A 15952-nucleotide genomic window follows, 5' to 3' on the forward strand; every position below is an offset into this window, starting at 1 on the left:
TTATCTCCCTCTCCCCCCACCGCCCCCACCGCGCCCCCCCCCCGCCACGCCCGGCACCACTACCCCATCCCCAGCTTTGGGGGAAGGACCAAGTGTCTCAGCCCCTTTCCCAGCTTCGACCTTCAGCCCTCAGGCCTGAGGGAGGGAGCTAGAGCTGGGGTGGGTCTTCCTGCGTCCACACTCCCTTCTGACAGGGCCTGGCTCTCCAGATACAGAACTGAAGGGTGACAGCTGCCCGCCGCCCCTACCAGGAAGGGACCAGCCTGAGGGTCTGCATCTCAAGGGCCGGGCCTAGCTCTGCTCTCCCAGGCTTGCGTCCTGTTACGTGAGCTGCTCACAGAGACGTCACTGGTGTGATCTGTGTCAGGCAGGAGCCCAGAGGCCTGCACCTTCAAGGAAACCTCCCAAGTGGGGAGACAGGCAGGCTTCCTGGAAGCTATAAAGTATCTCTTCAGGAGGTGGGCAGGTGAACAGCTCCTGGGCTAGCATTCCCCAAGGGCAGCAGTCAGAGCCACAGGAACGGGGTTCAGTAAATTGTTGGGGTGAGACCAACAGAGGATTGGAAGGGGGGTGAATGACCCATCGCGTGGCTCTGACCTTCTGCCCCCTCCCAGCCTGCAGAGCCCCTTTGAAGCGGGGTTCACCCACGGTGACGTGCAGGTGGCCGCCCCCCTCGGGGTCTACTTGCAGGGCCTCTGCTGGGCTTCTCCCTGCCCCTAACCAGCACCCCCATTGGCCAGGCCTGAAGTGGGCCAGTGGAGAACTGGCCCTGCCCTCTCTCCCCAGGACCCCCAGGTATGGGTCCCAGAAAGTTGGAGGTCTCTGAACACCTGCATGGGAAGGGCAGCCGGCAGGCTTGAGTCTCCCCATTCAGCTTCTCTTGATGCCAGAAGAGATAGAGGAAGGCAGGGCTGGCATTCTTGCTTCCGCTTTCTACACCCCACACGGCAGATGTGGGCTTTGTCCCACCCTCTAACAAAGGAGAACATGCTACTGACCTCAGTCCCCCAGAGCGACAAGGGACATCAGTTCAGGTCTGGTTCCAGGTAGGCAGCTGGCACTGACCATGGCTTCATGCCACCGCGATACAGGGTGGGCAAGACAAAGTCCTCCCTTCAAGTTGCCTACAGTCTAGTGGAAACACAGGAGCCAACAACATAATTTCAGTTACTGTCCAGCGCTTTGGAGGACATAAAACAGGCTAATTTCCAGGGTGGGGAAGTGCTGGTGGGGTTTTTTTTGGGGGGGTGGGGGATTTGGCCATGACGCATGGCTTGTGGGATCTTAGTTCCCCAATCAGGGATCAAACCCACACCCCCAGCAGTGGAAGTGCGGAGTCCTAACCACTGGACCACCAGGGAAGTCCCGGGAAGTAGTTTAGTTGGATCTGAGAAGGTCCTTCAGAGGAGACGATTGACAAAAAGGGAGTGGTGGCTACATGTAGAGCTGGCAGAAGGACATTCCTAGGAGCAGGAACAGAGGGTGCAAAGGGCCTGAGGCAGAACAAGCAGAGTGGTTTGGACAGAAAGAAGGCTGACGTGATTGCAGTGATAACGCTGTGAGCTGGGTGCTGCTCTAAGTGCCTTCCATGGATTCACACCTTTAATCCTCACAGCCATGCCTAGAGGTGGGTGTTATTAGCCCCATTTCTCAGATGTGGAAAGTGAGGCACAGAGAGGTTAAACAACTTGCCCCCCGAGGTCACACAGCCAGGATTCACACCCAGGTAGTCTGGCACTAGGGCCGTTTTTAACCACTCAGTGGGTGAGAGGGGGACGTGGAAGTTTGAGGGTGCCAGGAAGCCTCAAACTGAGAGTGGGAGTTAGAATTGAGTCCATGGTATAACTGGAGCCCAGGAGGGGCAGCTCCGGAGCCAAGTTATTGCAAAGCCTGTGTTGTCGCAGGTACTTCGCTCCGCCAGCCCCAGGCAAGCGCCCCTGTTCTCTGGCTCCGCAGCAGGACTGCACAGAAGGGCACTTAACAGCTAGACGTCTGACAATTTGATTTCCACGTGCCGGCAGGCGGTGGGAATCAGATAGCAAAGATGGGGGGGTGGTCTGCCCGCATTGCTACAGTGCTCTTTGCCCTTCACCCTTCCCCAGCCCTAGCCCTTCTGTTTGTCAACAGGAAAAGGGTGGGCTGGGGTCAAAGCAGGTGGTGACAAGTGGCCGGCATGCAGGTGGACTCTGGGTCTGCACAAGCTGGGCTGCTAGGAGCAGGCGTGAGACGCCCCCTTTGTGGGGGGAGGTGTTGAACTTGGCACTGTGGGATGGGATTAACCACCACTGCCTTGACTACTCCTCACTCCCCTTATCACCTCCTGCCACCCCCCATAAATGGTAATGAACCCTACCCTTCTCCCCCCGCTGCCCCCCTCCCCCGCTCCCAGGTCCCTCTGGTGAGGGGAGAAAGTCAAAATTTAGGCAAACTGAGGCTGGACCACGTAAGAGGGTCTCTGCCCCTCTCCCTCGTTCTGGCGGCACTTGACACTTTTCAGGAAGTGTCCTTCCTCTCAGCTGACAAGATAGCAGTTTTGGCAGCATCAGCAGTGGCCATTTCCTTTTTATAAATTAGGAAGCTGAGACCAGAGAGGTGAAGGGACTTGCCACAGGTCACACAGCCTGTAAGGGCCGGGGTCAGGGAATGGGGATAAAATTCAGAGTCTGGGACTGGAACACTCCCCACTTGGGGCCCACCGCCGGACTTCCCATGGGGGTAAAGGGGCAAACGGAGCCAGAAAGCCAGGACTGCAGGTGCAGAATGGGCTACCCAGCTGTGCCCCAGAGCCCCCTGGCACCAGCCCCCTGTCTGAGCCCCAAGGCCAAGCTTGACTGTGGGCATCTGTTACCATGGAGACCCCGGCTGGGCTGGGGGCTGGCCAGTGACAGCAGGCCCTTCCCCCACTGATAGGAACCAGGTTCTCGGGCTCAGAGACCTTGGGCCCAGATGGAACTCCCCACACCTGCCTCTCCTCACTGCCTTCCGTCTCCCAGCTGACCCCTCCACCCCTGAACCCCAAGCCTGAGCTGTCTCCTCCATGCCTCTCTGCTCTTACCTGTGACTCCTGGGGATTGAGGTCCGGAGGAGATAGCTTTTAATACCCTACCAGGGAGCTAGGAGCTGGTGAGCACGTGAGCATGTGGGCATGAGGACAAGGTCTTCCCAGAGAATAGAGACAGAACCAGCACCGATCACAGTGGAGAGGTAGATTCCAGATGTTTCCATGGAAGAGGGAGAGTTTAAATGGGGCCCCAAATGGTGGTGCGAATGTGGAAAATGGAAATGATTGCTACCTTGTTCCAACTATGCTGCTAACTAGCTGTGAGACCCTCTCTGGACCTCATTGGTGAATGAGGAGTCTGGACCAGATGAAGACTCTCTAAGATTCCCTTCCAGTTTTTTTTTTGCGGTACGCGGGCCTCTCACTGTTGTGGCCTCTCCCGTTGCGGAGCACAGGCTCTGGACGCGCAGGCTCAGCGGCCATGGCTCACGGGCCCAGCCGCTCCGCGGCATGTGGGATCCTCCCGGACCAGGGCACGAACCCGTGTCCCCTGCATCGGCAGGCGGACTCTCAACCACTGCACCACCTGGGAAGCCCTCCCTTCCAGTTTTGACATTCTTTCCAACTGATTCCAACCCGGGACACCCCTAGTTACAAAGGTCAGGGCCGGAGCCAACACTGCATTCCCCAGGCCAGCTCGGGCTCAGCTCACCCTTGAGCCCCCAGCGGGGCACCTGGGGCGGAGCTGGGAGCCAAGTGTGGAGCTTGACCGGGTGGGCTGGAGGTGTCCCTGCTTGTCGGTGGGTGGGGAGGGGTGGCAGACAACTTTGTGGATTGATCTAGCTCAGGAAGGTGAGAAGGAGGCCTGGAGGTGAGAGTTTCGCCCTCCCACTCATCTCTTTAGGTAAATAAATCCACAGCCAGCATTTCCCCTTCTCTTCCCATCCTGGAGGCACTGAGACCTCCAGGGAGCCCAGAGCTGAGGTGTAAGATTCCCTCAGAGATTCCCCCCCAAGCACTAGCCCCCTTCCACAGTCACCATCCGCCACCTTCTGCGGGGAAGGAACCGCGTAGAGTTCCTGGTCATCAGCTTCCAGGACCAGGAATATTGGGACATCATGGGTGGGCGCTATGCTGGCCCCGGCAGGCGTGGGCACAGTAGAAGGAATCTGTGTGGGAGAGAAAGAGCATGGACTTTGGAAACCTGGCTACGCCATTCACTAGCTGGGTGATCCTGAGCAAACGACCTACCGTGTGCCTCAGTTTCCTCCTCTGCAGAATGGGGTGATACCTGGTGTGGTACAGAGCAGCGTGGGACCGGAGGTTAGAAAAAGAAGAGGCCGCTGGGCACTTCATCCCAGACCGCTGCTGAGGGGCTGCAGGGAGGAGGCCCTGGGTTCCTCCCAGCTCCCAGAGGTTCTAGGGATGGCTGCTGTCGTGGGAGGATAACAAGTGAGGCCCAGAACATATACCTTTGACTTCTGCCTCAGTGCGGCCATCTCACTGGGTCCTCCAACATCCCGAGGCACTACTGTGCCCATCTCTCAGAGGAAACGGCCAAGGCCCGGAGGAAAGCGGCTGGTACCAGTGCACCCGCTCTCCTCACCATGGGGTCCTTCTAAGGCCCCACCTGCACCTGCCTCCCTACCCCTGGTCCCCAAGCTGTGGCGCCCACTGTGTGATGCCCGTCGGGACAGCCTTAACCCCTCCTTCCCGGTGGCCAGACAGCAGACAGGGGGAGTAAGGGATGACAGAGGCAGTGGAAGCTACGCTCCTAGCCAAGCCCACCTCCTGCCCCCTGGAGGGAAGCTCCTCCTTTTAAGGCTGCTGCTGGGAATTTCCACCCCCAGACCCAGACCCAGCGACCCCAGGCCTGGAATGATACCTGCAGCTCACCCTAGGGGAGGTGGGGCAGGGGAAGCTTGCCCTGAGAGGGGAGGAGGGGCCCTGCCGTCGGGTCTGTGACGGTCAGTAAGAACGCAGGAGCCAGCCTCTGGGTCTAGAAGCCTCCAGCAGCTCCATCCTCTGCGCTGGGGTATCCCAGAGAGAGGCTGACAGCACCCTCCACCGACCCCCGCCAGCAGCTGCTTTGCAGTCTCACTGGCCAGGAAGGTGGACTCCTCACACCTCAGTCTCCCAATTACGCCCTCCTCCCCCCTCGCCCTCCTCCCTTCTCTCCTCTCTCCTCCTCCTCCCGTCTCTCTCCTCTCCCCACTGAAAACCTGTGGCTTGGAGAGACCTTGGCTTCTCTGGGACTCTGCCCCCAGGGACTGCCCACATCTGCTCCTGACTCTGGGGGCAGGAGGGCAACGGCCCCAAGAAATCTCTCCGGCGATGGGAGCCGCCCGCCTGCTGCCCAACCTCACGCTGTAAGTGCGCTACCTCTCGGACTGCCGTCTTGTTGCCATTTCCAGCCTCGGGGGCAGACCCAGTCTTCCTGGGACTCGCACACGGACCGCGTGGGGCAGGGGTGGGTGCCTGTTGCGCCCCGGGGCTGGCTGCTGGCACCCACACCCAGGCCCGCCTCGTCTCCCACACAGGTGCCTGCAGCTGCTGATTCTCTGCTGTCAAACTCAGGTAGGCGGGCGCCCCCCACTAGCTTTTCCCCGTTTCTCCCACACTACCGATGGGGGTGGTCAGTCTCCTTTCCGTGGACAGAGGCAGATCCTGGCCTCACCCTGAGTCCAGAAGACTCTGAGGTTTGGGGGGGCGGTGGGATGGGGTAGGAGAAGGGGCCACAGCAGATTGGGGGATTGATGGAAGTTTTGATTTCAGCCCTCCTTCTGACACCCCTCCCGTGTTGCCCTGGGGTCTCTTCTGCTCCCTCCATCCCTCCACACTGTGTTCCCCCCAAGGCTAAGCGCATGGGGCAGCCAAGCCTGAGGGATGGAGCCCGGGAGTGGTCGGAAGAGGGCGGAGGTGATGGCTCAGGTGAGGCTTGCACTTGCGAGTACCTGAAAGGACAGGTTTCCACGCAAAACCGCCTGTCTGTTCCACTCACCACCCCGCTCCCACCAACACGGAGGTCCTGTGGGTCGCGGTCCTGGGTGATCGCGTGGGCAGTCAGAATGCCCAGCCAGGGTGGGCGACTCCTTACCTACAGGGCAATGAGGTCAAGCCCGAAGAGGTTTGTATGGGATGAGATTCAGGGTTTGCTTCTCCACACCCCCCACCCCAAGTCAGCGCCCGCCCCCCCGCCCCAGCCTCAGCCCCCTATGTGAGGCTCGGTCCCTTTTTGTGATCCTCCATAAAAGTGCAGCTATTAAAATGCACTGGTCCAGAACCGCTCTGGGGAGAGATCCCTTGGCTTTCCCAGGCCAGAGGCCCGCTTCTCTTCATATCCAGTGGGGACTTTTTTTGAAGGTAAATGCCTTTTCTCTGGGAGAGGGAAAGGGGCTGCCTTTGAAGCAGTGGGGGGGTGGGAGGGAGAGAGGGAGAGACAACCCCCCCTTTCCTTCCCCCTTTTGCTCTAGCCCCCGTTCCAGGCCTTTTGCTTCACACATCCAGGGAGAGCAAGAAGAAAGCCCCCAGCCTGGCCGGGAGGGGTCTGGGGGTGGGCCCAACCTGTTCTGGAGGGGGAATTAGCACAATGGTGCGGCGGGCCGGCGTTTATGGCCTGGCTGAGGCCCCATTCAGGACCCGGGGAAGGTGGCAAAGCTGTCCTTTCCCCCTTGAAGTGCCCCCTCGCCCCCCCTCGGAGGGGGGGCCAGCAGGCCGGACCGCAGCCATGCTTGAGGGGCCGTCTGACAAGCAGCTGTCTGCAGCAGTGGAAGGGGAGGTCCCCCTGCAGCGGGAACATGAAAGGGACAAGCAAGGTCCCGCGGGGAGAGCGACTTGTGGGCTGTGGGCTGGGGGGGGCGTGGGACTGCTTTTGTGCAGGGCTTGAAGGGGGACGAGTAGAGGAGGGGGCTTCGGGGGGGCCCTCTCTGCTCCCGACCTGGAACAGACGGCCAGAAGGAGGCTGCCCGCCAAGAGGGGCGGAGGGCCTGAACCTGGGCCAGGAGGCTCGGGAGGGCTGGGGACAGGCCGGACCCCACCCCCTGGCAGGGAGGCAGGTCCCCCACCCAAAATGCTGGCCTCAGGTTTTCCCAGGGCGGGATGTGGGGTGGGCAGACCCTGCCCTCATAGGCTGGGAATCCAGGCTGTGGATGAGCCGGGGTCGGACCTGGGCAGTGACACCCGGGAAGGGTTAACCCTGAGCAGGTTCCGCTGAATGACAGCCTGGAGCTGCTCCCTCACCTCCCCGCTCCTCAAAGATGATACTTCCCACCCCTCCCTCCAGGAGAGAGAGGCCCCTCACAGATGCTGGTCTGGGTCTAGCTCTGTCCGGATGGTTGCGATTGGGCCTGGGATAGCGGCGGACTTAGGGATCTGGGGCAGGGAAAGGCTGTCCCAGCACAGGCCAGCAGGATCCAGGTGGAGAAACTTTTTAGTGCTAGAGCTGAGGCTGTCACCAGCGGCTGGGAAACGTCATCCCGGTTTGCACCTTGCTGGAGAGAGAGGGCAGGAAGTGGTCTGTTTCTCTCCTACTCAGCACTGCAGATGGGTAAGGAGACACCAGGCCCGGAGGAGGTACTCGTCCTGGCTTTGTGTCGTGTGCGGGTGGAAACGTCCCCTCTCCACTCCCCTGGAAGCAGCTGGCGGTAGCATCACCCCGGCTGGCCACGAGCCTCTGTTACACTGTGGCACACGCAGGTGGCCTCACAGGGCAGCCACTGGGCCACCACTGAGGGCACCTCTCACCACCGCCTCCACCGCCCTCAGCTAGAGGGGGAGGAACGCTGGAAGGGGCACTGGCTTCTCTGAGGGCCCTGAGCACCCAGGGGGAGCGGCAGGGGAGATGGGCGTGAGCTCAGGAGTCCTTCGTTAGTGCTATAAAGAAATGCCTCCAGGGGCCCTGCAGGAGCCTACAGAGAAGGGTCTGAGAGCTCCCAAAAAGGTCTCCAGTGACTCTAACAGACCAGCTGCTGTGTGTGCACGTGTGTGTGTGCGTGAGTGTGCACACACGTGTGTGTGCATGTGCTGGGCGTGGGCTCCTTTGAGGCCAGTGCGGAGGACTGGGGAGACATCTGGTCACCCTGGCTAAAAGCGCCAAGCCCCTGGAGTTTTGGAGAGGAGACAAGCTTCCGTCCTAGAGGCGGGACAGGCGTCTGTCACTAATCAGCTGTGCGGCCCTGTGCACTTCCTCCCTAGACCATGGGGATTAGATACCAGCAGCTTGAATGTTCCTTCCAGCTCCCAGAGTCGTGATTCCAGGCCTGAGCTGTATCACCAAGTGTCCCCAGAGCTGGGCAGCTACCAGTCCTGTGCTCCAGGGCAGACGAAGAGCCAAGTCACAATGACTGGCTCACACACTGGCCTGGGAAGGTCATGGCCAGATGCCCCCTGCACCTCAACTTCTCAGAGCAAATGACCTGCCCCACCACACTCGCCTCCGCACCCCTCCCCTGGATGGACCTGCGGTGGTGTCACCCAAAGCAAATTGACACTATTTTTCCCTTGGTAACCGCAAAGGGGGAGAATCACCCGTCTCCTAATTTTAACCAGTACGTGAGGGACCAGGGTGCCATGACCGACCAGCTGAGCCGGCGGCAGATCCGCGAGTACCAGCTCTACAGCCGGACCAGCGGCAAGCACGTGCAGGTCACTGGGCGTCGCATCTCCGCCACCGCTGAGGATGGCAACAAGTTTGGTGAGGCCCAGCCCTCCCCGGAGGCCACCCACGCCCCTACCCAGCCTTGCCTGGTCCATCCCCAGACGGGTCAGGGTGGAGGCTGCAGGGGGAGAGCAGGGAGAAGCCTCTAGGAGGAGAGGCCCCGAGGGCCCCCCACCCAAATTCAGAGGGCAGGCTGGTAGGGAGGGGTTCCCTGCACACCCCTGGGCCAGCAGCCCCGAGGGACAGAGGTCTTTCTCCCCCACCCCCCACCCCCCCAGCCAAGCTCATAGTGGAGACAGACACCTTCGGAAGCCGCGTGCGCATCAAGGGAGCTGAGAGCGAGAAATACATCTGTATGAACAAGAAGGGCAAGCTCATCGGGAAGGTGAGGCCCGGAGGGCAGGGCGTCATGAACGAATGCGGCATGCAGGGCCCCACCCAGGGCTCTGACTTCTCCTGCTCTCACCCCACCCCTCGGCCTCTCTCTGGTCTCTCCGGTCCCTGTGGGTCTAGAAGCCCTCTGAGGACACTGGCTGACCCATAAGAATCCTTGGCTCTGAGGTGTGAGGCACTTTCCCAGCAATGATGAGGAAGAATTTTAGCACCTACATCATGTCACAGCCTCTGTGTCGAGGGCTAAGAGCTGATCAGGGTTGAGAGGCCAGAAGCCATGCCCCCTCAGGTCAGTGGGGTCCTGGGCTCCAAGTAACAAGATTTGTGCTAACTGCCTACTAGCATAACCACTAGTTACACTCCACAGTGGTGGGTCCAGAGTTGCTGTGCAGGGAGAATTCCACTTCCTTTGGCATCAGCCAATCCTGGCTTCTGATTCTGGCTGTTTTCAAATATTGGCTTATTTTTGTCAAGTCTCAGGTTTCTCATCTGTAAAATGGGCACGGTGTCAAGATTATCTATAGAGCCAGATGGGCGGCTGCCTGGCTCTTTACACAGTTGGTGTTCTACAGACGTTTTCCCCTTCTTTCCATCAGACTGTCACGTCCCTCTCCTCCACCCAGCAACACCCTTCACGCAGACCAAGGAACGTTCTCCTATATACGAGTGCCCACTGGGTATGCACTGAACTGCACAGTTACCTTGATCTTTATGAAACAGCTGGGTAAACGGAGGCTCAGCCTGGCTAAATACCTTGCTCAATGTGTACAACCTCCAAATGACAAGGCTGTATTTAAGTCCAGATCTGACTCCAACAAAGCTTGTTCCTTGCCCCCTCCTTTGCCTCTCCAACAAGGGTGCCCGTCTCACCGGGCAGGAATTCTTGGGCTCCCAGCCCCTGTCGCTCCCTCCTCGGTCCTACAACATAGGTCCATAAGGCAGACTAGCCAGCCAGGGTAGGCGGACAAACTCCCCTTCCTTCCCCTGCAGCCCAGCGGGAAGAGCAAAGACTGCGTGTTCACAGAGATCGTGCTGGAGAACAACTACACAGCCTTCCAGAATGCACGGCACGAGGGCTGGTTCATGGCCTTCACGCGGCAGGGCCGGCCCCGCCAGGCCTCCCGCAGCCGCCAGAACCAGCGAGAGGCTCACTTCATCAAGCGCCTCTACCAGGGCCAGCTGCCCTTCCCCAACCATGCCGAAAGGCAGAAGCAGTTCGAGTTTGTGGGCTCAGCCCCCACCCGCCGGACCAAGCGCACTCGGAGGCCACAGCCCCTGACATAGTCAGGGACACCCCCGGGGGGGCAGCCGCCCCTCACTCATGGGCCTTCCCATCCCCTTCCCTTCCTAATCCAAAGACAGGGCTGGGGTGGAGGCAGGGGAGCCAGAGCCCCCAAGGAGGATGCTGAGGACCACCGAGCATCAGAGACCCCCCACCGGAAAGGCGGAGGACTGCCACTAACCAGGGCTGGCTCCTCAGGGCCCCACCCTGGCGTGGCCCCCTGGGGGCGGGGCAGGCCCCCCAGAAGGGGAAGGTAGAATAACCCGAGGTCAGGCTCCCCTGAACCAAGTGGGCAAAGTCAGCGGATTCAAGGCTCTGCAGGCACGGTCTGGAGGCGGCTCTCCTCGAACTCTGCTGCCCCTGTCTCCCTCAGTCTGCCCCCCAGCCTCCAAATTCCTCCTGGCCAGACTGTAGGAAAGGACTTTTGTTTTGGTTTCAGGAAAAAAAAGAGGGAGAAAAAAAAAAAAGAGGGCTGGCCATTCTTCACATTCCACTACCCAGGCCTGCACCCTCTCCCCCAACTCCCAGCCCCAGAATAAAACCATTTTCCTGCAAACGGGTTATCTGAAGCGGGGTGGGGGGGTGGGGGACACAACTGCAAAGCTGAACTGGGGACAAACTTGCTCCTCCGAGAGAAGAGGAGGCCGGCGCGCAGGCCCGGGGGTGGCGCGGCAGGTGGAGGCCAGGCCGGGCCCCGCACGTACCCGCAGGGGCAGGGGACAAGGGGGCAGGAGCAGCGGCAAGGGATGGCCCGGCAGGCCCGCACCTCCGCCCCGCGGGAGGCTGGCGGCCCGGGGCGCGCCCCTCCTCCGCGGGCTCAGGTTTCCTGGCTGGCACCGCGCGTCCCGTGCTACCTGCTGGGGCGCAGAAACCCCAATCCTGGGGCCGGTCCGAGCCTCCGGGGCCGGGGCCGGGGCCGGGGCCGCTGGCCGGGCAGCCGCGGGCGCTGCAGCCTCCTCGCCGGGAGCCAGATTACTTTTTTCCGGTGAGGAGGTCGGGTGGGGGAGGAGGCGCGGACGGGCGGAAGCGGAGGGAGGGCGAGACCGCGTACAGTGCGCCCAGGTCCCCGCGGGGGGGCGGGGCGGGGGCCACACCTGGGGGGACAAGGCGATTAGAGGCGGCGGCCCGGGGTGTGGGCGCGGGCGGGGGGGAGGGGCAATCCTCTTCCCTCCCCCTCCCCCTCCCCGCCCAGAGCTCCTTTGGGGGGCTTTCCGGACGGCTCCAGGTGTGCATTCGGGGAGTGGAACTAAGAGGCCATAAAACCCGCCTCTTTCCTCCTTTGCCACGGTTTTTAATTTTGTCCATTGGGGAGGCCCTTCCTAGCAGCGCCCCTCCTCTGCTCTTCACGGGGAACACCTCACTGAGCCCGCTCTTCTGCGGACGGACCCCCAGCCTCAGTTTCCCCTCCCTCTTTCTGAGAAAATGTTGGGGAGGGGGATTTTGGAGAGAGAAGGAGGATGAACGACATCTCTTCCCATTTCTCCCAACAGTGGCCTAAAAATGAAGAAAGAATGGGAAGCTGTGGGGGGGGGCTGGTTTAGTCAAAAGGGGAGGCGAGTGGCGCGTAGTCCAAGTTGGGGGGCGCGGGGGGGTCACTCACCTCTCCCTGGGTGAGGACCGGAGCCAAGGCTGACACCCCCAACTCGAGGCAATTTAGACAGCGGCAGCCAAGAGGGAGGTCCCCAGGCCATTCTCCCTCCGGCTTGTCGTAATCACTTTTCACCAGGTTGCTTTTTCCTCTCCCCCCCAGTCACAAAGAGCCTTAATCCTGCTGAAGACTGCGGGAAACGTGTTGGGGGTCGTTTTCGGGGGAGGTGGGGAGAGTGTAGGGAGGGTGGTCTGCAGCCACAGCTGATAACTGGCGAGTTCAATGGGATTTTCCACGCAGGGGCAACGCCCAGCAATTACCTGAGGACAAAGGGTCGGGGCCCCCAGGTGTGGAGGACTGGACTTGGGGGGCTGGGAAGGAGGTGTGCCGGGGAGGGGGAGCTCTTACAAGCCCTCTGATTTCCGCAGGAATTTGAGACATTCTTTAAAGCTCAGGCCCACCCCCTCCCCACCGGCTCGGGTTAGAGACAGCTTCAAAGGTGGATGGGGCCCTTTGTCTCGCCTCCCCTTTCTTCTCTGCCTTTCTCCGGCCCCTCCCTCCCTCTCTTTGACCTCCCCAGCACAGACAGGCCTCTGGGGGACGGCTCCAGAAAGCCCTCACTGTTTCCTTTCTTGCTTTCTGAGGTGAGACCTGGCAGGGAGGGACAGAGGACGGGGAAGGGTGAGAGAGGAAGGCCGCTCTGGCGGCCTGTGCCATCTCAGACGGGGCCCTTGCCCCAACCCCAGCCGGAGCCCGGCAGCTCTGACGCCCGCTTGTGGCCTTGGGTCCCCCAGCTGTTGGTGCTTCCAGGCTCCATAGCCAGGGTGCCTCTTCATGCTCTGGGGAAGTCTCTTCAGCTCGTTCTCTCCTACCTGGTGGTGATTTCGAAGATGCTAAAAGGAAGAAGGCAAAGGAATGGGTCTCTAATAATGGGATGGGGGGACGGGATTTAAAGTATCTGTGTGTGTGGCAGGAAGGAGGCTTCCCGTGGACCTCTGATGGCTACAGCAACCCTGGTTGCTTCTGGGCGCCCTAAAGCTCCAAGGAGGTGGGCGGGTAGGGATGGACACAGGGCAGGAAGACAGGGTGAGTTGAACACATCCGTTTCAGGGAGGGTGTGACAGGGGGAGGGCGGCGGCGGCGGCAGCAGCGTGCCTCAAACGCTATGCCTGTTTAGGATTACCAAGAACTCTGGCTAAGAATAGCCTACGTATAGATCCTGGCTTCTCTGTCCTGTCCTCCAAACGGCCAGATGAGGCGGAGGGGAGCCGAAGCAGGAAGTTGGGGCGGTGGCAGGGGGCGGGAATCCATTCACATTTTAGCCCTCGCCACGTCTCTCTAGTCAACCCTGTCCCTCAGACTCCGCTGGCTGTGACTTCCCAGTCACCCAGCCTCAGCCTCACAGCCCTGGACAGCTACGAGGACCACCTGTCCTTGAAGCTCTTTCCTCCCTCACCTGTCCTAGGCGGTCCTTTCTTCCTTCTCTCTGGCTCGCGGACTCTTCTCTTTCCTGGCCCCTCTTCACAGAAACATGCCCCGAGATCTGTCACTCTCTCCTCTCCCTGAGCAAACCAGCATGTCAGCTGTCACCCCCTTTCACACGACTGCTTTCTCCTCCAAACTCTGGAACCCTGCACCATGGCCGGACCTCACGGGGATCTGTCTCAATGAATGCGGTAGCTCTCTCAGCGGTCTTTCTCCCTCCTGACACACACACACACACACACACACACACACACACACACACACACACACACACACACACACACACACACACACACACACACACACACACACACACACCCTCAGCACATCACGTAGTTTGTTCAGCTCACCTTACCTTACCACAGCTCTGCCCGAGTCACATCATCACTAACAGACTCAGCATGGCTTTCAAACCCCTGCCCAGTCCTGCCAAGGCCCCCCGCCAGCCCTGTGCCTCCAGCTCCCCTCAAGAACGCTGGCAAAACTGCAACCATTGGGGCTTCCCTGGTGGCGCAGTGGTTGGGAGTCCGCCTGCCGATGCAGGGGTCCGATGCAGGGGACACGGGTTTGTGCCCCGGTCCAGGAGGATCCCACATGCCTGAGCCTGTGAGCCATGGCCGCTGGGCCTGTGCGTCCAGAGCCTGTGCTCCGCAACGGGAGAGGCCACAACAGCGAGAGGCCGCATACTGCAAAAAAAAGAAAGAAAGAAAAAAAAAACTGCAACGCTTGCAGTCCAAAAGACACTCTGGGCCCATCTTTTTTTTTTTTTTTTTTCTGGTCACACCACGCAGCTTGTAGGATCTTAGTTCCCCAACCAGGGATCAAACCCCTGCCCCCTGCAGTGGAAGCGTGGAGTCCTAACCACTGGACCACCAGGGAATTCCTGCTGGGCCCATCTTTTTTTTTTTTTTTTTTACATCTTTATTGGAGTATAATTGCTTTACAATGGTGTGTTAGTTTCTGCTTTATAACAAAGTGAATCAGTTATACATATACATATGTTCCCATATGTCTTCCCTCTTGCGTCTCCCTCCCCCCCTCCCTCCCACCCTCCCTATCCCACCCCTCCAGGTGGTCACAAAGCACCGAGCTGATCTCCCTGTGCTATGCGGCTGCTTCCCACTAGCTATCTACCTTACGTTTGGTAGTGTATATATGTCCATGCCTCTCTCTCGCTTTGTCCCAGCTTACCCTTCCCCCTCCCCACATCCTCAAGTCCATTCTCTAGTAGGGCCCATCTTTGCTCATGAGTTTCCCACTGCTTTGCATGCCCTTCTCCAGAATGCTGGCACGTCCAGACCACAGCCATGTCCTCGGCTCTACAGACGCCCCTCACTCTCCCAGGGGCAGTGGCCGTCTCTGCTGCCCCCAGCCCCTCCGGCCATTGACTTGCCCTGGCCTTAAGACACATATCACAGCTCGTCCAGAACTGTACTTATCTATGCTCGTGTCATGGTTCCGCTGGACAGCAAAGGCCTCAGATGTAGAACTAGTCAGTCTTTGCACCCCCCATAGTACCCAGCACAGTACGTTACACAGAATAAGTATTTCTTGAGGAAATAACCCAACTGAAGACCCAGAAAGAAGTCGTTGGCCATTGGCCCAGCACCCTGTGGTCCCTGAAGGTAAAGGTAGGATGAGAAGCCAGAATCCTGCCTCCAAGCTCCATGCTTAGGAGGACTTGGGCAGGAGGGGTCCTAAGCAGTTAATCCAAATATTTGTGTATTCCCTACAATGTATGACGATGTGCTAGCCCTTCAGTTAATAAAAAAAGATGGACAGGATAGTGTGTCATCCCCTGTCAAGCTCTCAAGACACTTGAAATTTAATTGGGGGGGACCAACCCATAAAAAGGCAGTTCTTTTGAGGACTTTTGGAAATCTGTCTCTTACCCCTAAGATAGCAAAGCAGCATTTGGTACATCCCCAAAGAGTGAAAGGGGAGAAAATAAGGACACTGCTGTGTACTGAGCTCCAGAGATGTGCCAGGCAGTGTGCAAGGTGTGCTCACATGGAGCCCCTCATTTTGCGGGGTGAGATTGTTCCCGTGTTGTGTGTGGGCAGGCTCAGATGGAGAGATGTTAACTCATCCAAGATCACAGTCCAGATTCTCGCCTGTCTCTGTTTTGTTTTGGGTTTTTTTGGCTGCATTGGGTCTTCGTTGCTGCGTGCGGGCTTTCTCTAGTTGCGGAGAGCAGGGGCTACTCTTCGTTACGGTGCGCACGCAGGCTTCTCATTGCGGTGGCTTCTCTTGTTGCGGAGCATGTCCTCTAAACCCTCGGGCTTCAGTCGTTGCGGCACGCGGGCTCAGTAGTTGTGGCACGCAGGCTCTAGAGCGCAGGCTCAGCAGTCATGGTGCACAGGCTTAATTGCTCCGCAGCACGTGGGATCTTCCTGGACCAGGGCTCGAACCCATGTCCCCTACATTGGCAGGCGGATTCTTAACCACTGCGCCACCAGGGAAGCCCTCTCACCCGTCTTTTAACACCTCGAGTGGGATGTTCTCCACTCCTCAGCCAGGCACGGTGGGTTCTGGGATGTACGTGGG

General features: G+C 59.4%; 1 protein-coding gene across 4 annotated transcripts; it reads left to right on the plus strand.

Annotated features, from left to right (window-relative positions):
* Window positions 1-87: 87 nt before the first annotated feature.
* Window positions 88-10782, plus strand: FGF17 (fibroblast growth factor 17). Of its 4 annotated transcripts, none has more exons than XM_060301233.1 (5): window positions 88-5370; window positions 5542-5578; window positions 8516-8693; window positions 8936-9042; window positions 10041-10782. In XM_060301233.1, the coding sequence occupies exons 1-5, from the start codon at window positions 5336-5338 to the stop codon at window positions 10332-10334; spliced, it is 651 nt and encodes a 216-aa protein (XP_060157216.1). In that variant the 5' UTR covers window positions 88-5335; the 3' UTR covers window positions 10335-10782. The 4 variants fall into 4 exon arrangements, with proteins under 4 accessions (XP_060157216.1, XP_060157217.1, XP_060157218.1 ...); XM_060301234.1 differs by having other exon boundaries at window positions 8549-8693; XM_060301235.1 differs by lacking the exons at window positions 88-5370; window positions 5542-5578 and adding an exon at window positions 5757-5932 and having other exon boundaries at window positions 8549-8693.
* Window positions 10783-15952: the final 5170 nt, after the last annotated feature.

This window comes from Globicephala melas, chromosome 6, assembly GCF_963455315.2.
Source record: "Globicephala melas chromosome 6, mGloMel1.2, whole genome shotgun sequence".
Lineage (NCBI taxonomy): Eukaryota > Metazoa > Chordata > Mammalia > Artiodactyla > Delphinidae > Globicephala > Globicephala melas.

What these genes read in the sequence shown, in the direction of transcription:
- FGF17 (XM_030832649.2), top strand. Translation starts at nt 8,372, where the DNA reads ATGGCCAGATGCCCCCTGCACCTCAACTTCTCAGAGCAAATGACCTGC. An exon ending in TGAGGATGGCAACAAGTTTG is followed by an intron (nt 8,694 to 8,935) that starts GTGAGGCCCAGC and finishes CCACCCCCCCAG; the next exon opens with CCAAGCTCATAGTGGAGACA. An exon ending in AGGGCAAGCTCATCGGGAAG is followed by an intron (nt 9,043 to 10,040) that starts GTGAGGCCCGGA and finishes CTTCCCCTGCAG; the next exon opens with CCCAGCGGGAAGAGCAAAGA.